Source organism: Esox lucius, chromosome 11 (genome assembly GCF_011004845.1).
Source record: "Esox lucius isolate fEsoLuc1 chromosome 11, fEsoLuc1.pri, whole genome shotgun sequence".
NCBI lineage: Eukaryota > Metazoa > Chordata > Actinopteri > Esociformes > Esocidae > Esox > Esox lucius.
The window spans coordinates 22,050,129-22,076,004 of NC_047579.1; the positions used below are offsets into that span (position 1 = coordinate 22,050,129).

General features: G+C 41.8%; 1 protein-coding gene across 4 annotated transcripts in view; it reads right to left on the reverse strand.

Annotated features, from left to right (window-relative positions):
- Positions 1-25,032, reverse strand: part of LOC105008950 (cytochrome P450 2K1) — a 33,860-nt gene extending 8,828 nt beyond the window's left edge. Inside the window, exons 1-7 of one of the 4 annotated variants that reach the window (XM_020050898.3) lie at positions 24,740-24,828; positions 24,226-24,291; positions 19,558-19,622; positions 18,301-18,444; positions 15,962-16,066; positions 6,377-6,539; positions 6,040-6,189 (exon numbers count right to left, since the gene is read on the reverse strand). In XM_020050898.3, coding sequence (XP_019906457.2) covers positions 6,040-6,189; positions 6,377-6,404 — 178 coding nt within the window. In that variant the 5' untranslated portion in view covers positions 6,405-6,539; positions 15,962-16,066; positions 18,301-18,444; ... (1 more) ...; positions 24,226-24,291; positions 24,740-24,828. Of the gene's footprint in view, positions 1-6,039; positions 6,190-6,376; positions 6,540-15,961; positions 16,067-18,300; positions 18,445-19,557; positions 19,623-24,225; positions 24,292-24,739 lie in introns of all 4 variants that reach the window. The other 3 variants (XM_020050899.3, XM_034295127.1, XM_010868318.4) reach the window with 3 other exon arrangements.
- Between the last annotated feature and the right edge of the window lie 844 nt (positions 25,033-25,876).

The window sequence follows — 25,876 nt, forward strand, 5'->3', positions numbered from 1 at the left end:
CCGTGCTTTCCTTCAGCATCGTGTATGGTAGATGCCTTGCAGGGAGGGGAGATGGCAGCCGATGACGCGCTCCGCAGACTTTACCACCCTCTGGAGAGCTGCGGTCCGCAGCAGAGCAGCTGCCAAACCAGCCTGTGAGGATACTTTTAATGGTGCACCTGTAGAAGTTGAGAGTTTTTACAGCCATGCCAAAGTTATTGGGTCTCCTCTGGAAGTATAGTTGTTTTAGGGCAGTTTTCACTTCCAAGGTCGCGTTCATGGACCAAGTGAGGTCATCTTTGATGAACACACCGGGAAACTTAACGTCGGAGAAACCCCATTTCAGCTCCATCAATGAGTATGAGGGCATGACCCCCCCCTCTGCCACTTCCTGAAATCCATGATCATCTCCTTACGCTTGGTTTATACTTCTATGGGTCTGCATTATTAATGTCATGTGCGAGTTTGCAGACACGTGCTCAGCATTTATAGTTGTGCATCCTTGTTGTGTAGACAGCCATTACATTTCTTTGCACTAGGTGGCGCTGTCGCACAAAATGTTGGTTTGTTCGCTTGTAGAGCAGAACAGCTTCTCAGAAGAAGTAACGGTATAGCTGGTCAACAATATAATGGCCACACTCACATACTCACAGACTTTGAAGCGCATTCTCGCTAAGTCCGTGAGGGCTTAGGGCTGTCCCACTGCATAATCGTCAAGTGCGAAAGGGCTCTTTCACAGACATTTGTGTGCCCTTTATGCACCCTTTTCGTAAGTCCGCATTTCTGCACACTTTGCCTGAGGGAATAGTTTGCCAGGAAAAAAAATCCTGGCAAACTCGCTTTATAAGAGAAGAACAGTAAAATACACTACATTAACAAGGATTTAAGATGGCACATTGAACACATGAAATCAGAGGAATGTAATCGCCTTATTACACACCTGGTATTTTCAACTATTTATTTTAGTATTTGCTTGACAATGCTGTTTTGACCAAAAATAGTACACTGATTACTGACAAATATTATTATGGTCTGTTCTCAGCCCCAGGGTCAACTGATGCAGCAGGGTAAGTTATATTTGAGTCCAGGTCAAGATCAGGTGACTCTAGGATTGATGAGCTGCTGCTATACTCCACCTGCAATGACAACTTATTTTACTACTCAACAGGGCTTCTCAACCTGAAGGAGGGAGGGGGGCATAACATAGGCCTGCAGTACAGGTGCTGGTCATGAAATTAGAATATCATCAAAAAGTTGATTTATTTCAGTAATTCCATTCAAAAAGTTAAACTTGTATATTATATTAATTCATTACAAATGTATTATAACTGACAACTAATGAAAATCCCAAATTCAGTATCTCAGAAAATTTGAATATTACTTAAGACCAATACAAAAAAAATATTTTTAGAAATGTTGGCCAACTGAAAAGTATGAACATGAAAAGTATGATCATGTACAGCACTCAATACTTAATTGGGGCTCCTTTTGCTTGAATTACTGCAGCAATGCGCGTGGCATGGAGTCGATCAGTCTGTGGCACTGCTCAGGTGTTATGAGAGCCCAGGTTGCTCTGATAGTGGCCTTCAGCTCTTCTGCATTGTTGGGTCTGGCGTATCGCATCTTCCTCTTCACAATACCCCATATATTTTCTATAGGGTTAAGGTCAGGCCAGTTAAGAACAGGGATACCAGGTCCTTAAACCAGTTACTGGTAGCTTTGGCACTGTGTGCAGGTGCCAAGTCCTGTTGGAAAATGAAATCTGCATTTCCATAAAGTTGGTCAGCAGCAGGAAGCATGAAGTGCTCTAAAAGTTCCTGGTAGACGGCTGTGTTGACCTTGGACCTCAGAAAACACAGTGGACCAACACCAGCAGATGACATGGCACCCCAAACCATCACTGACTGTGGAAACTTTACACCGGACGTGGATTCTGTGCCTCTCCTCTCTTCCTCCAGACTCTGGGACCTTGATTTCCAAAGGAAATGCTAAATTTACTTTCATCAGAGAACATAACTCAGCAGCAGTCCAGTCTTTTTTGTCTTTAGCCCAGACGAGACACTTCTGACGATGTGTCTTGTTCAAGAGTGGCTTGACACAAGGAATGCGACAGCTGTAACCCATGTCTTGCATACGTGTGTGTGTGGTGGTTCTTGATGCACCGACTCCAGCTGCAGTCCACTCTTTGTGAATCTCCCCCACATTTTTGAATGGGTTTTGTTTCATAATCCTCTCCAGGGTGCGGTTATCCCTATTGCTTATACACTTTTTTCTAACACATCTTCTCCTTCCCTTCGCCTCTCTATTAATGTGCTTGGACACAGAGCTCTGTGAACAGCCAGCCTCTTTAGCTATGACCTTTTGTGTCTTGCCCCCCTTGTGCAAGGTGTCAATGGTTGTCTTTTGGACAGCTGTCAAGTCAGCAGTCTTCCCCATGATTGTGTTGCCTACAGAACTAGACTGAGAGACCATTTAAAGGCCTTTGCAGGTGTTTTGGGTTAATTAGCTGATTAGAGTGTGGCACCAGGTGTCTTCAATATTGAACCTTTTCACAATATTCAAATTTTCTGAGATACTGAATGTGGGGTTTTCATTAGTTGTCAGTTATTATCATCAAAATTTAAAGAAATAAACACTTGAAATATATATCAGTCTGTGTGGAATGAATGTATACATTATACAAGTTTCACTTTTTGAATGGAATTACTGAAATAAATCAACTTTTTGATGATATTCTAATTTTATGACCAGCACCTGTACATGACTACTGAAAATAAACAGGCATATGCATGCATTCATGTAACATTATGTAAACTTATGCCACAATATCACTGTCATTGTATAAATGTAATCTTTTCATCTCTAATCTGTTCTTTCTTCTCCTCTCTGCTGTCTCCTATCCTCTGTTCCATTCAGTCCTACACTATCAAGACTCTTGTCTCTTCCCTGCCAACTAATGTAATGCATACACTTAATAATAATTTAATTCAACTCTAAACTCAAGTTGCCTGACACTCTTGTCCCTGCTCCCCGTTTCTTTTTTGCTTAAACTATTTACTAATCTGAAGAAAAATCTCATTGAAAACCGATACATTCATGTTGCAGTAAATGTTGGATTAACAACATGGCAAAATAGTATTATTAGTGTTAGCTTGCTAAATGTGCTTTAATTAATGTCTGGGTTACTCAGTAAATCTCAATATAACTGTGGGATGCAATTGTGGCAGCAATATTGATAGCTATCTAGATATCTAGACAAAGTGAGAATAATTTGTTTTAATTGAGTAGTTAACTAATTAACGCAGCCATGCAAACAAACGACTGGTACCTGCAATATGAAAGCAACGGAATCACTGGAGTAAACACTTATAGTAATTCTATGCAGTTTAGGTTCGCCAACAACGTGACTTGAATTTTAGTTTTCACCCAGTCCATAAGGATAACTTTCTGTATTGAGGAAAACGTCAACTAAGTTTTGGTTTTGTTTCCTGTGTTGCTAATACAAATCTATAATCTTTACTGGCTAGTTATAGGATATTATGGATATTTGAAAAACTTACCTTATCTCATTTGGATCTTGGCCAAATAAAGTCAGTTTCACACTGTTTTATGTGCCAGGACAGCCAAGAAAGCATTGTATAAAATGGAGGTACTTTATTCTGTCCTGCATTGCCACTTTTACTCTTCAATTTCTTTATTTTCACGTGTCCCTCATTAGCTTCCACCTTTTCTGGCAAGTTGCTGGCTCTTCGCCCAGAATTTCTCCTAACTCAAAAGTTCCACGATTTGTGCCATGCCTCCATACTCCATTGTTGCATCTTTTTTGTTGATACAGGAAGTCATATTTTGGCAGAATTCCCTATTCTGTGTAAAACCCTCCCTCCACCATCCGACCAATCATGGATTGTGTGGCTCTGCGGTTGACAAGCACATAGCTACGTGCTTTTTTGATTTTTGAGCTGGTGCACGTTGCCTATGCGGCCTGGCTGTGCGGCCCTCTGCGGTGGCTGCAGACCCTACACAGACACGTTTGACATTGGAGTAAAAATCTGCCTCTAGTCTTGCAGACGTTGAGAAAGGTTGTTGTCCAGGCACCACATAGCCTGGTTCCTTACTTATTCTCTGTAAGCGGTTTCATCATTGTTGGAGATGAGACCCAGGATGTGAATTTAAGGATAGTGTTGGAGCTGTTTGTGGCCACAGTGTCATGCACGAACAGGGAGTACAGGAGGTGACTGAGTACGCAGCCCTGGGGGGCTCCAGTGCTCTGAGTCAGTGCAGAGGAGGTTAGGTTCCCCATTCTCACCACCTGGCGTCTGCTCGTAAGGAAGTCCAGGATCCAATTGCAAAGGGAGGTGTTAAGTCCCAAGGTCCTGTGCTTAGGAACAAGCTTAGCAGGCACAATAGTGTTGATATAGCAGAGCAGTAGTCCACAAACAGCACCCTCACATATGTATTGCTTTATTCCAGGTGGGAGAGGGTGGCGTGTGTCGTCAGGGCGATGGCATCGTCCGTAGATCTATTGGGGCGGTATGCAAATTGAAAGCGGTCCAAGGTGTCAGGAAGGGTGGAGCAGATGTGGGTTCTGACCAACCGCTCAAAGCACTTCAAGATGATGGTGGTCAGAGCTACAGGGCGGTAGTTGTTTAGGCAGGTGATGGAAGGTTTCTTTGGTACAGGGACAATGGTGGTCTGTTTGAAGCAGGAAGGGACTGCAGACAGTGATAGGTAGAGGTGAAATATGGAGGTGAAAATCTCCGGTAGTTGGTTGGTGCTCCCCCTGAGGACACGGTCTGGGATGCCATCTTGCCCTGGTGACTTCCAAGGGTTGACTTTTTTAAGAGCTCTCCTCACATCAGCTGTGGTTAGGGACAGAGTGTAGTTGTCCTGGTCCTCAGCAAGCCTCACCGAAGGAATTGTGTTGGTCGCATAAAATCGTGCATAGAAGTTGTTGAGCTCGTCAGGGAGCGAGCATCACTGCTATTTCTCCTTTTGTAGTCTGTGATGTGTCCCAGTACACGTGACATGCGTCTGGGATCAGAGCTGCGGTAGACTCCAACTCATCCCCAGTCTCTTTTTCCACCTCTATTAGCCTTCCGTAGGTCATATCTGGATCTCCTCAAAGACTCCAGGTCCCAAGAGCTATAGGCAGAGGACCATGTTATGAGCTTAGCATGGACATTACCATTAACCCAGGGTTTTTGGTTGGAGAAAGTCCTGACATTGACCTTCGGGACAGCATCATCGTGTCACTTAGAAATATCCTTGTTTTTGAAACAAAAGCAATTTTTTGTCCATTAAAATAACATCAAATTGATCAGAAATGCATTGTAGACACTGTTACAGTTGTATATGACTATTGCAGCTGGAAAGTTTTAATGGAGTATCTGCATAGGTGTACATAGGCCCATTATCAGCAACCTGTGTTCCAATGGCATGTTCTGTTTGCTAATCCAAGTTTTTCATTATTAAAGGCTATGTGATCATTAGACAACCCTTTTGCAATTATCTTAGCACATATGATTAAAGAAGCAATAAAACTGGCCAGCTTTAAACTAGTTGAGTATCTAAAGCATCAGCAATTGTTGGTTCGATTACAGGCTCAAAATGGTCAGAAACAAATAATTCCATGCGAGAAATTGCCAAGAAACTGAAGACCTCATACAATGCTGTGTACTACTCCCTTTACAGAACAGCGCAAACGGGCAGGAGGAGTGTGAGGCCCCAGTGCACAATTGAGCAAGAGGACAAATACATTAGAGAGTCTAGTTTAAAAAACAGACACACAGGTCCTTGACTGGCAGCTTCATTAAAGAGTACCTGCAAAACACCTGTCTCAACATCAACAGTGAAGAGGCGACTCTGGGATGCTAGCCTTCTAGGTAAAGATAAAGAAGAAAAGATAAAGAACATAGACACTGGACAGAGGAAGATTGGAAGAAATGGCTAGCATCTCGGAATCGCCTATTCATTGTTGAATTTTTTACAAAAGTATGTACAGAACAAAGGCATTACTACATAATAGTCCAAAAGGTACTATTATATAGATATTGCTCTTACCCCCAAATTTCTCAAATACTTCAATCAGTTTGGGAATCTCCTCTAAGATTTTCTCTTCTGCCCCTTTCTTGCCCATTCCAAAGTCTTTAAGGTTTGTCAGGGCAAAGCGTCTCATCTCCTTCCATGAGTCTCCATTGGAAAAGATAATCCCTGTGGGTAGACAGTTTCTTGTAGATCACAGGGATAATGATAACAAAAATGGGTAAAACAACAACATTATTTCAATATCACTAACTAGAACAGCCTAAGAACACAGTATTTGGGTCCTAGTTAATACATTCGAAAAGCTAGTAAAGGCAATTGTAATTAACATTAAATATCAGTTATCCATTATTACCATGTCCTTCGTTGACATCATAGAACATAGGAGTGATGTCCCTGTCCCCAAAATCTTGTGCATGATTGACCAGTGCATCTTTCACAGTCTTGTATCCAGCCAGAACGACCACTTTCTTGGGTCCAAAGTGAACCGTGAAGACTGAACCATACTTCTTAGAAAGCTGAAGAAAGTGAAGCCGTTTTAGATACTAATCAAAATCAAGAAACATTCCAACATGCTAATTTGTTCAATTATTTGCTGTAACCAGTTCCAGTTAAGAGCAGCGCATGATCACAAAAGGTCCAAAATTCAAGCACCTACATATTAATCTGCAGAGCTTGGCAAGTGAAGAACAGATCATTTTAATACACATTTAACAGTTTTTATTAGGGATGCACTGATAAGAAAATGATTGGCCTACATCGAGAGCCAACATTCATATACCCTAATTGGTTGATGCCGATGCTTTGTCATTTCTGGAACTAAGTGTACCCTTAAATTAAAAAACATTGCTTCTGAAGATGCTTCTTATTTAAACAAATGTAAATTCCCTTATATAAAAGTTATCTTTCTATGTATTTTAATTACTGAAGACTTTCCAATACACATTCCATTTCTGTTATTGTACATTATACAATGAAATCATAGTAGTAACTAAGATAAAGTATTAAAAAATTACTAAAGAGTAATTTGTTGAAATTAGCTTTGTTTCTAAAGATTGTTGCTGGCATAAAATTCATAGTGGGCATGTATTTTTAAAGAAACTCTAAAGATTTTCAGTTTCAACATTTGATATGTTGTCTTTGTACTATATCAACTGAATATAGGGTTTAATTAATTTGCACATCATTGAATTCTGTTTTTTTTTTTACATTTTACACAGCGTCCCAACTTTCTTGAAAATGGGGTTGCAAATGTAATCCATTGACAGTTGTTATATACAAGACGAGCCAGAGTTTTCTTTCCAACCATTGCAATGAAATGCCTGAATATTGTTTGAACATTCTGAACAGTATTCAAGTGTGAAATTTCCTCATCATGGTCCGATTCATTCTGAATCAGAGAGGGTAATGGCATCATTGTCCTCTAGAAAGTAGTCTCAGATTTGTTGATTACGCCAGCTAATTTCAGGGCAGCATTGTGGTTGACAGCTCTAAAAACATGATCGCAGATGTTTTCAGGGATTTCTTAAAAAAAATATACGATTTTTTTATAAACCCAGCCAATAATGTAATAACTTATTACGGTATATGGGCAAAAAGTTATTACATTATTTGTTCAGAATTACATTATTTACTTTTATTACATTAAGAATGGAAAATGTATTACATTATTGGCAGTTATCTCATTAACAGTAGTTATTACATTATTGGCTGCTACACTTCCTGAACTCCAGAAATGTCCTACAGACGAAGCGCATCTCTATAAAATTACATGCCTGTATTTTGTGTTGCAAAACTTTCTTTAAAAACAAAATACACATTGTAAAAAAGTTGTTGAAGACACAAAAATATTAATTGACAGTCTATAAAAAAATGATTTACAGTAGTGTACCTACATAATCCTAGCATGTGACAGGACAAAACCATTGTTGTGGGTGTGTAGACTATGATCATTTCATGAAATATAACTGATATTGTAGATGATTTTGGTAGATACAGTGGATATAAAAAGTCTACACACCCCTGATAAAATGCCAGGTTCTTGTGATGTAAAAGAATGAGACAAAGATAAATCACGCCAGAACTTTTTCCACCTTTAATGTGACCTATAACATGAACAACTCAATTGAAAAACAAACTGAAATCTTTGAGGAGGAAAAATAAAAAATATAAAGCTCAGAATAACCTGGTTGCATAAGTGTGCACACCCTTAAACTAATACTTTGTTGAAGCACCTTTTGATTTTATTACAGCACTCAGTCTTTTTGGGTAGGAGTATTATTAGCATGGCACATCTTGACGTGGGAATATTTGCCCACTCTTCTTTGCAAAAGCGCTCAAAATCTGTCTGATTGCGAGGACATCTCCTGTGCACAGCCCTCTTCAGATCACCCTACAGGTGTTCAATTGGATTCAGGTCTGGGCTCTGGCTGGGCCATTCCAAAATGTTAATCTTCTTCTGGTGAAGCCATGCTTTTGTGGATTTAGATGTGTGCTTTGTTTCGTTGTCGTGCTGAAAGGTGAAAGTCCTCTTTATCTTTAGCTTTATAACGGACACCTGAAGGTTTTGTACCAAAACTGCCTGGTATTTGGAACTGTTCATAATTCCCTCCACCCTGACTAAGGCCCTGGTTCCAGCTGAAGAAAATAGCCCCAAAGCATGATGCTGCCACCACCATGCTTCACTGTGGGTATGGTGTTCTTTGGGTGATGTGCAGTGTTGTTTTTGCGCCAAACATACCTTTTCGAATTATGGCCAAAAAGTTCAACCTTGGTTTCATCAGACCATAATACATTTTCCCACATGCTTTTGGGGGACTTGATGTTTGTTTTTGCAAACTTCAGCCAGGCTTGGTTGTTTTTCTTTGTGAGAAAAGGCTTCCATCTTCCCACCCTACCCCACTGCCCATTCATATGAAGAATATGGGAGATTGCTGTCACATGTAGCACAGAGCCAGTACTTGCCAGAAATTCCTGCAGTTCCTTTAATGTTGCTGTAGGCCTCTTGGAAGCCTCCTTGACCAGTTTTCTTCTCGTCTTTTCTCCAATTTTGGAGGGACGTCCAGTCCTTAGTAATGTCTCTGTTGTGCCATATTTTATCCACTTGATGATGACGGTCTTCACTGTTTTCCATGGTATATCTAATGCTTTGGAAATGATTTTGTACCCTTCTCCTGAATGATATATTTCAACAATGAGATCTTGAAGTGTTGTTGTTTTTTGGGTAGTTGATTGAAAATGAGGTAAAATGGATCTTCTCACTTTGAAAAGGAAACCAGTTTTGCCTCCAGGTCTGTTTGATCAAAAGGACCAGTACGTAAAACGAAGGTGGAACCAGGCTCAATATCTTTCAGATTTATTCTGGAAAAGGTGGACAAAAGAGTATCTTGTTACTCTACAGGAAAGACAAAAGTGGAACAAAACAAAACGTAATTTTACGACAGGAGATATCGTTTTAATTGCAGATGCTACAGCACAACGAAATTCTTGGATGATTGGAAGGATTATTAAACCGTTTCCAGACAAACCGGGTATAGTCAGATCGGTGCAAATCAGAACCAAAGCGAACGTAATTGAAAGACCAGTGACAAAATTAGACTTATTGGTAGAACAGTCAATGTAAAAGTTAAAAAACACACCAAGGAGTGGTTTGGTTATTTGTTTGTTGTTTTTTTTGTAAGATGTTCTTTGTTGTATTAATGTCTCGATATATGAATACGTTTGTAATTGTTATGTCTTGAAGTGCCATGAACCATTAGGGGCCGGTTGTGTTGGAGTCATTCCGTGTATTGGGATGGGTGGCGCTGTGATCTGCCACAAGTCTTCTTAAGACGGGTGCTAATTAGTGCAGGTGTGGCGCACAGCGAGGTGCATGGTTTTTGACCATGAGACACGGCGTGTAGGCAAATCATGGACACTGAAAGTTACGTTTATTTTGAGAAATGTTTTATTTTTCGTTATGTTAATAAATGGATTGGCATATCCTACTTTAAGTACAGACTTTTGGAAAAAAAACAACATTATTTTTTATTATTTAAACCAAGAGGAAACTGCACGTCGAAAACACGCGTGCAAAACAACTTAAATGTGCGCCAACAACTCTGATGCTTTAAAAGTTCAGACCATGGCTTTTGCTCTGAGATGCAACTAAGAAAATGTCAGGAAAATCCTACTAGAACCGCTGAACTATGTGATTAATCAGAGTCACTTTAAATGATAGCAGGTGTGTAATGACTTCTATTTAACATGAGTTTGAATGTGATTGGTTAATTCTGAACACAGCCACATCCCCAGTTAGAAGAGGGTGTGCACACTTATGCAACCAGGTTTTTATTTTAATTTTATTTAATTTTTTTCCTCAAAGATTTCAGTTTGTTTTCCAATTGAATTGTTCACATTATTGGTTACATTAAAAGTGGAAAAGTTCTGACATGATTTATCTTTGTCTTTCTTTAACATCACAAAAACCTGGCATTTTAACAGGGGTGTGTAGACTTCATATCCACTGCATATGATGAGCACTGGGACTTGTTCAGAGGGTACAAGATAAAATACTCAAATACGAATGTGTGTCATTACATTTCTGAATGGCCCCTAGTAAATAGTTCAGCCTTACTATACTTTTTCCTGTCTCCAGTCTATAAAAAAGGATTGAGAGCTGAATAATTATGAATGGTCAGTCAGTCACCAGTTTCAAACATTTTTACTTGAAAATAACAGTTACTGTTCATTTCAGCAGTATTGCATGATCATGTGAAGCCTGGGGAATTGTTGATACGAAAAACACGGAGTGACTTAACACTGTGGGTTTAATTCAATGGTTGACTTCAACCTCAAAACAAACAGAAATAATTAAACTAGCAGTGAGACTGTCAATGCTTTGGGACACCACTTTCTCAGGGTATTACCTCTATCTGTGTGGGGTAAAATTTAACTGTTGCCCATACAGAAATTGAAATATGCCTCTTGAATAACCTAACTAGTCAAACTGGTACTTAAATAACAGTACATCAGCAATTTGCATATGATGAACTTTTGTATATTATTTACATATGAACTTGAAATGAAATCCAAATCATTGATCACTTCATTAAAAGCAAAATGTATGTGATTCATGTTGAAGGTAATATTGTTATAAACTGACAATTAGATGGTGACAAGCAAGGGAGTCCACACGTTGGCATTAAAAGAGTAACAAAAATGTTCATCAAATAACTAACATTGTATAAATGGACACAGGAAAACTGACCTATGAAGTGTGAAAGTAGGCATATGAGTAGTGTAGATGCCTGGATGAGCGTAAAATGTTTAAGTGTTGAGGGGTGCACCCAATCAAAACACAATCAACCAAATAACAAAACAACATGGTGCTTGTGGAGTCAGAGAGCCAGGGCTGAGCACCATGAACTCTCCTGGCCCTCTCCAAGCCCAGGTGGAACTTGTCACCCTAACAACCCAATCAGCTCCACCTGTCCCCAATCTGCAAATAAAAGCACAAACACAGAAGGAGGCAGACAGAGTGAGGGTGTACCAAAAGGATTGAGGGAGGTGTTTAAGGTGTGTTCGGGCAGTAAAGAAGCAGGGTATGGGATGGGACTCTCACAGCATATTATGGGTCATCTGGAGCTAGGAAAGGAAGGTAGACTGAAATCTATTAAAAAGGTGTTGTACAAAATGTTGTATTGATGTCAGTAGTCCATCCATCCATCTTCTCCCGCTTATCCGGGGCCGGGTCGCGGGGGCAGCAGTCTAAGCAGGGATGCCCAGACTTCCCTCTCCCCAGACACTTCCTCTAGCTCTTCCGGGGGGACACCGAGGCGTTCCCAGGCCAGCCGGGAGACATAGTCCCTCCAGCGTGTCCTAGGTCTTCCCCGGGGTCTCTTCCCGGTGGGACGGGACCGGAACACCTTCCCAGGAAGGCGTTCCGGAGGCATCCGAAAAAGATGCCCAAGCCACCTCAGCTGACCCCTCTCGATGTGGAGGAGCAGCGGCTCTACTCTGAGCTCCTCCCGGGTGACCGAGCTTCTCACCCTATCTCTAAGGGATCGCCCGGCCACCCTGCGGAGAAAGCTCATTTCGGCCGCCTGTATCCGGGATCTTGTCCTTTCGGTCATGACCCAAAGCTCATGACCATAGGTGAGAGTAGGAACGTAGATTGACTGGTAAATCGAGAGCTTCGCCTTGCGGCTCAGCTCTTTCTTCACCACGACAGACCGATACATCGACTGCATTACTGCAGAAGCTGCACCGATCCGTCTGTCAATCTCCCGTTCCATCCTTCCCTCACTCGTGAACAAGACCCCTAGATACTTAAACTCCTCCACTTGAGGCAGGCACTCTCCACCAACCTGAAGTGGGCAAGCCACCCTTTTCCGACTGAGGACCATGGCCTCAGATTTGGAGGTACTGATTTTCATCCCCACCGCTTCACACTCGGCTGCAAACCGTCCCAGTGCATGCTGAAGGTCCTGGTTAGAAGGGGCCAACACGACAACATCATCTGCAAAGAGCAGAGACGAAATTGTGTGGTCCCCAAACCTGACACCCTCCGGCCCCTGGCTGCGCCTAGAAATTCTGTCCATAAAAATTACGAACAGAACCGGTGACAAAGGGCAGCCCTGCCGGAGTCCAACATGCACTGGGAACAAGTCTGACTTACTGCCGGCAATGCGGACCAAGCTCCTGCTTCGGTTGTACAGGGACCTGACAGCCCTTAGCAAAGGACCCAGGACCCCATATTCCCCAAGCACCCTCCACAAGATGCCGCGAGGGACACAGTCGAATGCTTTCTCCAAATCCACAAAACACATGTGGATTGGTTGGGCAAACTCCCATGAACCCTCCAACACCCCGTAGAGGGTATAGAGCTGGTCCAGTGTTCCACGGCCCGGACGAAAACCACACTGTTCCTCCTGAATCCGAGGTTCTACTATCGGTCGTATTCTCCTCTCCAGAACCCTGGCATAGACTTTCCCGGGGAGGCTGAGAAGTGTGATCCCCCTATAGTTGGAACACACCCTCCGGTCCCCCTTCTTAAAAAGAGGGACCACCACCCCGGTCTGCCATCCAAGAGGCACTGTCCCCGACCGCCACGCGATGTTGCACAGGCGTGTCAACCAAGACAGCCCCACAACATCCAGAGACTTGAGGTACTCAGGGCGGATCTCATCCACCCCCGGTGCCTTGCCACCGAGGAGTTTCTTGACCACCTCAGTGACTTCAGCCCGGGTGATGGACGAGTCCACCTCTGAGCCCTCATCCTCTGCTTCCTCAATGGAAGACGTGTCAGCGGGATTGAGGAGATCCTCGAAGTACTCCTTCCACCGCCCGACGACATCCTCAGTTGAGGTCAACAGCTGTCCACCTCTACTGTAAACAGCGTTGGTAGGGCACTGTTTCCCTCTCCTGAGGCGCCGGATGGTTTGCCAGAATCTCTTCGAGGCCAGCCGATAGTCCTTCTCCATGGCCTCACCGAACTCCTCCCAGGCCCGAGTTTTTGCCTCCACAACCACCCGGGCTGCAGCTCGCTTGGCCTGTCGGTACCCGTCAGCTGCCTCAGGAGTCCCACAAGCCAACCAGGCCTGATAGGACTCCTTCTTCAGCTTGACGGCATCCCTTACTTCCGGTGTCCACCACCGGGTTCGGGGATTGCCGCCTCGACAGGCACCGGAGACCTTACGGCCACAGCTCCGGGCGGCCGCTTCGGCAATGGCGGTGGAGAACATGGTCCACTCGGACTCAATATCTCCAACCTCCCTCGGGATCCAGTCGAAACTCTGCCGGAGGTGGGAGTTAAAGATCTCTCTGACAGGAGACTCGGCCAGACGTTCCCAGCAGACCCTTACAGTACGCTTGGGCCTGCCGAGTCTGTCCAGCTTCCTCCCCCGCCATCGGATCCAACTCACCACCAGGTGGTGATCAGTTGACAGCTCCGCCCCTCTCTTCACCCGAGTGTCCAAGACATACGGCCGCAGGTCAGATGAGACGACAACAAAGTCGATCATCGACCTGCGGCCTAGGGTGTCCTGGTGCCACGTGCACTGATGGACACCCTTATGCTTGAACATGGTGTTCGTTATGGACAAACTGTGACTAGCACAGAAGTCCAATAATTGAACACCACTCGGGTTCAGATCCGGGGGGCCGTTCCTCCCAATCACGCCCCTCCAGGTGTCACTGTCGTTGCCCACGTGGGCGTTGAAGTCCCCCAGTAGAACAATAGAGTCCCCAGTCGGAGCACTTTCCAGAACCCCTCCCAGAGACTCCAAGAAGGTCGGGTACTCTGCACTGCCGTTCGGCCCGTAGGCACAAACAACAGTGAGAGACCTATCCCCGACCCGTAGGCGCAGGGAAACGACCCTCTCGTTCACCGGGGTAAACTCCAACACATGGCGGCAGAGCTGGGGAGCTATGAGCAAACCCACACCAGCCCGCCGCCTCTCACCATGGGCAACTCCAGAGTGGTGAAGAGTCCATCCTCTCTCAAGGAGTGTGGTTCCAGAGCCCAAGCCGTGTGTAGAGGTGATCCCGATTACCTCTAATCGGAACCTCTCAACCTCACGCACCAACTCAGGCTCCTTCCCCGCCAGCGAGGTGACATTCCACGTCCCTAGAGCCAGTTTCCGTGTCCAGAGATCGGGTTGTCTAGGCCCCTGCCTTCGACTGCCGCCCGATCCTCTTCGCACCGGCCCCTTATGGTCCCTCCTGTGGGTGGTGAGCCCACGGGAGGGCGGCCCCACGTCGCCCGTTCGGGCTGAGCCCGGCCGGGCCCCATGGGGGAAGGCCCGGCCACCAGGCGCTCGCATACGAGCCCCAACCCCGGGCCTGGCTCCAGGGTGGGGCCCCGGCTGCGCCATACCGGGCGACGTCACGGTACTCAAAATGTTTTTCTTCATTTAGGGGGTTTTGAACCGCTCTTAGTCTGACCCGTCGCCTAAGACCTGTTTGCCTTGGGAGACCCTACCAGGGGCATATAGCCCCAGACAACATAGCTCCTAGGGTCACTCGGGTACTCAAACCCCTCCACCACGTTAAGGTGGCAGTTCTTGGAGGGGGATGTCAGTAGTGATTGTTTAAAAAGGTTTTCTGAAGCATTCAATGCTTTTGTCATAAGCCTTTGGGCCGAAAAACGGTTAATTCTCTCAAGGCTTTTAAATGTACTGCACAGTGGTGCCACCTGCTGGTCAGGAATAAATATCACATGTATATAGACGTCTTTTCTGAGACTTTCTGGCGCAAATACTTTCTGAGACGGTTCCTATCCCAAATACTTCTTGCCTTTCTAGCTAGCATTTTTCAACTATGCATCCGTTCTAATGTTTTGTATTATTAAAGCAAGAGTGTCATAAGATACACAAAATAAAATGTATTATTTAAGCAACAATAACCAGTATCGTTTGCACTCAAAGTTAAACTTGATCTGGTTTTGATCTCGCACCACAACAAACTAATGATTAAAAGTTGCGACGGTACCAGCTGTACCATTATTGGGCTTACAATGCTAACAACCTTTTAAGATATATGACTAAACAAGGTGACCAGTAGAGGTCGGGGTTTTAAAGTCTCAGGCACCAAACCCATAGAAGCCTGCACTTCGCAAGATGCTTTGGAAACAGCATGTGAGCAAAGGAGGCTTCGGTCGTCATCAATCACGTGGTATTTCACCGATGCAAGCCTTGGCCCTTTCGCATGGATTAGAATGGGTTGACATTTCAAAGCATGCATCAATCTGAGAATTTAGTTCAATCTCCTGATCAACAACTGAAAAATATTTTCATCCAGGGTATTCTTGAGGCTGAAGAAGAGAAAATATGAACTTATACAAACATAAATATAATTTTGAATAAATGTGCCGTCATAAAACCTAAACTAAGACTGGATTCAACATTGTGACATGATGTCAGATTATTATCGAATTACGGAGTTTACCTAGGCTACTTACCAAGTTAATTTGGCATAGAGGAAAACCCTGGTACCAGTCAGTAGAGATTGCAGTCCACTTCGAAAAGGCATGGAATCAAACAAAGCTTCAGACATCCTTAATCACCTGTTGATCATACATCTGAATGATACATCTTCATGAGAGAAACGCTTGAGTAAAACATTCATAAAATATTGTGCATGGACACAATGCTTGATTTAAAGTGATGTGATATTAAAAACTGATGAGCAAATATTCCTGATGTAGAAATTACAAATGCAGTGTTTTCAGCAAAACGATATATGATAAAGTAATTGTTGGTAGTCGAACCCGGCTTTCTAAATCAACTTAAGATACATCCACAGCTCTATACGTTGAGCTGATACCTCCACCAAAATTATAGGACCATTCTAACAATAGTCTAGTGGATACTCGTTTATTATTGATAATGAATGATGTGTAGCAGAAGTATTTCCACATTCACCAGCTTGTGAATTTTATTAGTTCTTGATAATAAGTCTGTAGACTAATTTGGTTTCATGTTTTAATGCATGTTTGGAAAGCGCCATATCTTAAAAACCCTATTAGATGGTTGTGAGAAATGCAAAGCGTCAAACGTCTTCAAGCATGTGAAATTGTTGCTCAAATAAAAGCCTCCGCCCTTTCGCTTCAAGCAGACCGGGTTGATATTTCCAAGCATGCCTCGAAGCGTCGGATCACTAGATCACAGGTAAGGCTCAAACTTTACAGAGCACATGCACCTGTGACATACATTATGCTTATTACAAGTATATTTTCAGCCCTCTTCTATTAGCACTTCTGGTTAGATGCTTACTGCATTCGTTGTACTGCACTTGTTCAATGACAATAAAATCTAAAAAAGAAAAATAAGTGAGATATGCGCTCCACCAGTTTTTGATATCTTGCGCATCCTCTGAGAAGAGACCAGTAATACGTTTTTTTTTTGTAAAATCTAGGCTATACAATATACAATTAGTGCGATATGCGCTCCACCAGTTAAATAAAACAAGTAGTCAGGAACACTTCGGTGACTGGCAAGAGCTTTTTCAAGTCACTCCTCTGAGGATCAGAGGTGAAAACAGATGTAATTTCTTACCGGTACTGACCTGTGGGTGCATGCACTTCCGTACGCATTTTATGTGCCTTATTAGTTAACGATCTGCCTATTTGATGTGTCGATTCTTCATAATAACTTTATAATTCCTTCTAACTGCTCCCTGTTATGTGGTACGCAACATGTATTGTGCAGATCATGCAAATAGTCAATGTTATTTTGGCCTGTGCAAAGTATATTCTATTTGTCTTCTCCTGTCACTTTCAGTAGGAAAGCGTTAACAATTAGCCTACAATATAAACAAAATTATAATTAGAAAATCGAAAGAGATATGTATGTATATCCTATTCATATTTTCTACAATTTGCAGTTTGTTAACATTTTTTTTTTTCTGCATGCATCTCTGGGAGCTGCATGTCTTCTAGGATATATATAATTGGTTTGTTTGAGCTCAAAATTGTTAACAACTGCTTACAGTTTTTTTCACTGTAATGGAATGGACGGGTATTTGCATATAGCGGGAAGTGGAGACCTGATCAGAACCTTTTTTTGTAGACTAAGTGTAGTTGTTAGACTAGTAGGCCTACTGTTGTAATGGAATTGGAAAACAGGTTTGTTGTTTATATAATTACAATACAAACCCAACTCATGACAACATTTAAGAATTTAATTTCGATTTTTATAGTAATTCACAATAGGCTATTCCTCCATTTATGCTAGCAGAGCCATTCGGCTTCATTGACCATACATTGCAGAGGAGGTTTAGTGGCTTAGGACAACGTGAGATGAGATCTGCGCTCCAGATAACAAGCAGTCAGGGAAACTTCAGCGACTGTCAGAACTTTTTCCAAGTCACTCATGTGAGGATTATCCCGATGACCGATTATTCCGATTATGGAATTTCTCCACGATTTCATTATTGTATTTTCCATCGCGATTATTACTAAAAGTCAGGACCCTAGTCCTGACACGCTGCCAGAGGCTGTTTTTTAACGTTAACTGATGGTATGTAAGGGTTATTATTGGATATTTTCAATGAAAATGCTGCATACCTAATACAAAGACCTTTAATACAAAGCTGTCACTTTAAAATACTTTACAAACATATCTGAATTCTGCTTATGTGAAACCTCTGTGTATTCCCAACACATCCAAACCACTGATCGCTTAAGTAAAAGCAACAGAGGATGTCTGGTTAAACCACTGATCATTTTAGTAAAGGAACAGAGGAGGGGTGCATATGCTTAAAATTATCAGGATGGAGCCTGTATTTCTGACCACTTACCTGGTTCTTTCAGGTCCTGAATGTGATGATAGGGATGTGTTCGTGGTGGGTTCTGGCAGTGCAGATGGAGGATGTGGATTAAGGACAAAGGCCCAGGGGAGAGCAACACCATTCTTCTTAACTCCACCTCATTGTGCAAGTCATCTGTAACGGGGAGGTAGACAAGATTATTTAGAGGTTGTGTACATATTGTATTGTGAATGTACAGCCAAAATAGATGTTGACTTTATTGTCCCAATACTTATGGAGGGAACTGTATTTCCTAGCTATAACACAAGCAATAGTTTTATTGCTTCTGGCACTCGTAACGCTAGTACTGCTGGTAAAGCAGCTAACACAACAGCTATCCAGCCTGCTTCGCTATGCCACTGACCATCTGGTTATTGTTGCAGTTTTGCTAAATATTTATTATAGTGAAAAATGTTACTAATATATTACAATTTTTTATTATGTAGCCAGTTAGAAGAATATATATGTTTCAAACCCTAAAAAATAGCATGTTAGCTTCAAGCCAAACATGAAGCTTACTTTCTCTGTCATGGTGGTTGCTAAGGTAAACAATGAGTGTCACCGATTACACAAACCTGTCTTCCTCTATCCAGGGCTGCCCAACTCGGTCCCTGGAGATCTACTGACCTGTAGGTTCTCTTCAAACCCATTTGTGACTAACATGATTAAGCTTTTCATCCAGCCAATTATATGAATCAGGTGTGCTAAATTAAAGTTGGAGAAAAAACCTACAGGACAGAAGATCTCCAGGAACAGTCAGCAGCCTCCCCATGATTGTGTGTACTGAAGGCTCAGGGAGTTAATTAGCTGATTAGAGCTCTTCTCAGGTCGAAATTTGTGTATTGTAAATTTTTTATTCTAAAATTGAGTGACTGGATTTTTTATATCCATGAGCTGTAAGCCGTAAAATCATCGTAATCATCAAGACAAACAAAAGGCTTTAAATGTTTCCCTTTATGTGTAATGAGTCTAGAATATATTAAGTTGTCACTTTATTTGAATTATGGAAAATAATTACACTTTTTTATTTAGATGCACCGGTATAATAATTCATACACATCCAGTAACATTATTAGTTGGCTCGCTTCAAATGGAAACCCATGGCTAATTAATAAGCTAATTAACGTAGATGGCAATGTACAGCTATCGGATAACAATAGTTGACTAGATTAACATTATGAAGTTACCTAGCTAAGCTTTTTTCCCAGCAAAAAACATTATTTGGTCACAAACACAAATTACACTCACCTGCCTGTATAGCTGGCAAGCCTGCTAGGAGTCTGTCGATAGGTTGGCTCTTTTGCAATTCAAGCCTAGAGAGAGGTTAGCCAGGTAAAGTGCTGCACTCCATGAAATATCAATCAATGCACCCAGTCCGACAGCCTTTCCCCGTCCAAGTTTTCAATGCTTGTTTCCCGATATGCCGAGGAGGGTATATTTGCAGAGCATAATTCGGGAACATTATTTAATATGGGGGTTCCTGAATATTAAGTTACGCCCATTGCCATTTACAATTGGTCTGGTGTTTTTTATTAAGTGCGTACGTTCATGAAGGAAGAATTACAGGGTCAATGACAAGTACTTCCATATGACAAACTCTAGCTGTATATTTAGGGATAGGTGATGTGTTCACGAACAGGGATGTCCCTAGACCTATTGTGTGTATATACAGTGGGGAGAACAAGTATTTGATAACCTGCAAAATCGGCATTGTTTCCCACTTACAAAGCATGTAGAAGTCTGTAATTTCTATCATAGGTACTCCTCAACTGTGAGTGATAAAATCTAAAACAAAAACACATTGTATGATTAAGTAATTCATTTGCATTTTATAGCATGACATAAGTATTTGATATATCAGAAAAGCAGAACTTAATATTTGGTACAGAAACCTTTATTTGCAATTACAGAGATCATACGTTTCCTGTAGTACTAGACCAGGTTTGCACACAGTGAGGCAGGGATTTTGGCTCACTCCTCTATACAGACCTTCTCCAGATCCTTCAGGTTTCGGGGCTGTCGCTGGGCAATACGGACTTTCAGCTGCCTTCAAAGATTTTCTATTGGGTTCAGTTCAGGAGACTGGCTAGGCCACTCCAGGACCTTGAGATGCTTCTTACGGAGACACTCCTTAGTTGCCCTGGCTGTGGGTTTCGGGTCGTTGTCATGCTGAAAGACCCAGCCACGACCCATCTTCAATGGTCTTACTTAGGGAATGAGGTTGATGGCCAAGATCTCGGGATAAATGGCCCAATCCATCCTCCCCTTAATACGGTGCAGTCGTCCTGTCCCCTTTGCAGAAAAGCATCCCCAAAGAATGATATAACAACCTCCATGCTTCACGGTTGGGATGGTGTTCTTGGGGTTGGACTCATCTTTCTTCTTCTTCCTCCAAACACAGTGAGTGGAGTTTAGACCAAAAAGCTCTATTTTTGTCTCATCAGACCACATGACCTTCTCCCATTCCTCCTCTGGATCATCCAGATGGTCATTGGCAAACATCAGACGGGCCTGGACATGCGCTGAATTGAGCAGGGGGACCTTGCGTGCGCTGCAGGATTTTAATCCATGACGGCGTAGTGTGTTACTAATGGTTTTCTTTGAGACTGTGGTCCCAGCTCTCTTCAGGTCATTGACCAGGTCCTGCCGTTTAGTTCTGGGCTGATCCCTCACCTTCTTTATGATTATTGATGCCCCACGAGGTGAGATCTTGCATTCAAATACACTCACCTAAAGGATTATTAGGAACACCATACTAATACTGTGTTTGACCCCGTTTCGCCTTCAGAACTGCCTTAATTCTACATGGCATTGATTCAACAAGGTGCTGAAAGCATTCTTTAGAAATGTTGGCCCATATTGATAGGATAGCATCTTGCAGTTGATGGAGATTTGTGGGATGCACATCCAGGATACGAAGCTCCCGTTCCACCACATCCCAAAGATGCTCTATTGGGTTGAGATCTGGTGACTGCGGGGGCCATTTCAGTACAGTGAACTCATTGTCATGTTCAAGAAACCAATTTGATATGATTCGAGCTTTGTGACATGGTGCATTATCCTGCTGGAAGTAACCATCAGAGGATGGGTACCTGGTGGTCATAAAGGGATGGACATGGTCAGAAACAATGCTCAGGTAGGCCGTGGCATTTAAACGATGCCCAATTGGCACTAAGGGGCCTAAAGTGTGCCAAGAAAACATCCCCCACACCATTACACCACCACCAGCCTGCACAGTGGTAACAAGGCATGATGGATCCATGCTCTCATTGTGTTTATGCCAAATTCTGACTCTACCATCTGAATGTCTCAGAAATCGAGACTCAGCAGACAATGCAACATTCTTCCAGTCTTCAACTGTCCAATTTTGGTGAGCTTGTTCAAATTGTAGCCTCTTTTTCCTATTTGTAGTGGAGATGAGTGGTACCCGGTGGGGTCAAATTACATTTCAGATAATTGCATTAATGAGAAATTGAACAGGTGTTCCTAATAATCCTTTAGGTGAGTGTACATTTCGGAATAAAAGCTGAAATATTTTGATACCTGAAATGTAATTTGAATTAAGTTAAATGTATTCAACATATATTCTACATACATAAATACATATTTATTTTGCATATGGGTCTGTTCTCTCTGTCCTCAGCATGGTCACATTTTATTTTTTTTTATTTTTTTAATTTACAAATAAATCTAGCCTGCTTTGCAGTTTGAATGAATGGAGTCCTGCACATGTTAACAAGCTAGTAAGCCATTATAGCCTCAAGCCAGCTGGCCTTGCTTGAATCCTTAACTCTAACTGTTACAATTAGTGATGGCCATTCAAGGCTTCATTAGCGTTATTTTAGCAGCAGGATATTATGCTGGCAGCACTCAGATTTTCTTTATCACAATATAAGCCATCATTGAATATAGTTAAAAATCGAGTGTGTGAAAAATAACAGACAAGAATAACATTGGAACGGACATTAAACATAAACTGTACAGAATACATTGTTAACTATATTACCTTATACATGTATATTTCAGTGATATCGCGCCAGTATGTCGAATTTCACGAATTGCAACTTGTCTGAAACAATTTCCATACATTACATTTTTAAAATCTCAAAAACATGGCTAGCTGAAAGTATATATTCAATACATTACACTTTTAAAATCTCAAAAACATGGCTAGCTGAAAGAGTATATTTATTACCTAAACGTACCATTGTTTTCCAGTGCATTTACATTTTGAACTTGAGAGGATTTAGTTCTCCGACCACTAGAAACCGATAGTATGGAGGGGTTAGGTACTGTTTACAGAACGGAGTATTCAATTAATATTGTATACTAAAATATGCCTAGCTACGTCCCAGATTCTGGGTTTCTTGGTCGTTAGCTATCCTAGTCACATACCTTGATTCATGCCAGGTCAGGTCAACATTGGAGTGTGGCTGGATTGCTTGATCCTGGCCGGCAGTGCTGCTATCCAATCAACACAGATAAGCAGCGCGTACCAATTAGAGTGTAATTTAAGATGCAGCTCCGCGGAAACACCGCTGCCAGAATAAACCAGATGTTTTCAACTCCAGATTATGTTTATTGCACTGCCTGGTTTTTATTAGAAAAATATCTATAGATAGGCCTATACATTTGTTTTATAATTACTGAGGTCCGGACCTCGGTGACCTCATAGCTGGCTACGGCCCTGCTGGCTACGGCCCTGCTGGCTACGGCCCTGCTGGCTACGACCCTGCTGGCTACAGTATGTCCCCACAAATCGCTCCATCTCAGGCGAGCTGTCGCTGAGCCTCTCCTAGCGTGCACACCTTACCTATACACGTGCCTGCACTTTACGAAAATACTTTGGTACGAAAATACTAGTGTTACCCTGGCCATACAGCACGATAGGATGAAACCAAAGTCTAAAGAATCTGGGCAAAGTTGAATACACAGTACATAAAGAAACAATTTTGTTTTGTCAGTGTTCGAATATTATGTTTTGAAAATTGTGATGAAATGTTTAATTGTTTAACTGGCAAATAATTTAAACTGTGTATTTATTGTAGGTTATGCCATTCACTTTAAGCTTTTAATTTAGGAGCTGTTCTACTAGTAATTTATGCTACTGAATCAACTTTTAGGATAAGGGTTAAATTAGACCTCAGATAATCAATCCCAAGACATGCAACACTTTTATATTCCTCCCAACAAATGTTTAAATCCATAACCACGTTATTACTCTAAACTTGTTCCAGGCAACCCCAGATACATTTATATTTCTGTAAACAGATGTTGACCTGACCTCTACATGGTGCAAAGTGAAACTTGCCGCAATTCTGCAAACGCCTATAGAAAATTCAACACTTCCAGTTACCAATATCAACTTCATAGAACATTGCTGTTAAATTGAACTGTGCAAGTCAAAGAAAATATCACAACGATTTGCACAAAAACTGGTCAGATCTACAAAGCAAAACCCACATTTCTCTTCAAGGGACCTTCAGAACAGTTTAGTTGTTCACACGTCCACCACACAATGTACCTTACACAGCATGTTCGCATTTGTGTAATATGTTGAATCTATGGAAAATGCATAAATATTAATCCTGTATTAACTTGCGCAAAGGATGTTTCAGGCTGTTTCACTTTGTGCCATGTAGAGCTCAGATCAACTATACTGTAACTGCTTTTAGTTTACTCTTAATCTTCCATTAGTGCACTCAGCGTAATGACGTCATGCCCATACATGACACCTAGCGTTGAACCGTGTTTCAAACTAGGATGTCCCCAAACTGACCAATGACGAACATCAGTGGGCGTAACTTAATTCAATGGGGGTAACGTCATATCCAGGAACCCCATTATTAAGTAACGCCCCTGACATCCGCTCTGCAGATATACAGGTTAATAAGTAAAAAAAAAAGATTTGTTTACCTGTTTAGGGCAGAATAACGATTGGCCACTCCACACACGGACCGGTGTTCTCTGTCACCCCGTTAACTGTCGGATAACCAATGAACGAATCGTACAAAGATCGAAATAGGCTTGATTTTTCCTCTATCCATTTTAGTTTTTCGCGTAACCAGATCAAATCCCCCTGGCGCTGGGTTTGATCCGATGTAACTCGTATAAGATGAACGATGCTTTCAGACCGTGTGCATGGAGGTTTTATTACGAAAACGTGGAAAATATCAGTAATATTCAGACGCTTAGGTTGAATTCAATCCAGAACGGTCTAAACATTTCAGAATTTACTAAAACTGGTTGATTAAAAGTTAATTAAGGTGAGTGAATTGTCCTGTACTCCAAACTAATATGGTGTGTAAATATGTAAATTCTCAATGCTTTTCCGTTTGAACTTTTGCTTAACCTCTAAATAGAATTGAATAACCAATTAAATAATCTGAAAAATATTTTAATCTGAAAGCAACTCAGGAATTATTCTCACCTCACAGAGAGTGTGGTGGGGCTTCTTGAGATCCATCTGGTGAATATTACCAAGTAGGGGCAGCGGCCTGGGTCCTGGAGGCTCTGCCCTCCTCACTTCAAACCAGGAACCAGAATAGAAAAGGTAGAGGACCAGCAAAAACAGCATAGCCCCCAGAAAGGTAACCTCAATTGGATTCTGTTGGAGCAGTGCTTCCACATAACCCATTTTGCCAACCTAAGTTCACAGAAGCTCTACACTGTACCACTGAAGACTTTGAACTTCCTGCCCCCATGGACAGGATAGGGGGAGTGACCCTTCCTCAAGTGTAGCCATAGAAAAGGATAGAGGACACATTTCTTTATATTTCCCACTATGGTGTCTGTGAGTGAATAATTTTTGTGAGCAGTGGGGGAGGGAGGGCCTTTTCAACTCAAACATCTAGATATAATTCCTTACACATTTTCCTTGCACATTGTCAATTCATGGCATCTAGACCTGCTTCGAAAATGTTTACATTTGAATTCCAGGATTGTCATGGTGGGAGGAAATGGACAGTAGTAGGCATAAACATGAAAAAACAAACATCTATTTTAAATATATTTTGAAAACATTTGGAAACTATATTTCCATACACATTTAGAAAATATATTCCTGATTACATTTGGTAAATATGTGTCAATGTTTGAAATTGGCCACATAAATATATTTATATATCACATGTAAATATACTATAGCATTGGGCAGGCTGTGTTTTGAACCTGTGATCTTATGTTCCAGTCTGACGCACTAACCACTACTCCAAACAGGGTTATTTCATTTGGAGGGGCAAGTAGCGGCCTTACCAAGTTTGCTATAGTACGTAAGACTATATTTGTGACCATAAGATTAAATGTATTTTGGTAATGTATATCTATAAAATGTGTTTCAACACCTACTGTAAAAGTAATATAATCAATATGTCGCTAATTACATTTCATCTTTTTACTTTCAAAGGATCTAAAAAATGCATTTTAATATGGGCTTCAAAATACATTTTGTAATGTATTTTATGTACAAAATATGCATTGTAATGAGAATCTTCTAGGGTGAAATACATTTGGACAAAATTGAAATGTATTTATACATTTTCAAATACATTTCTGAATAAAAGGTGAA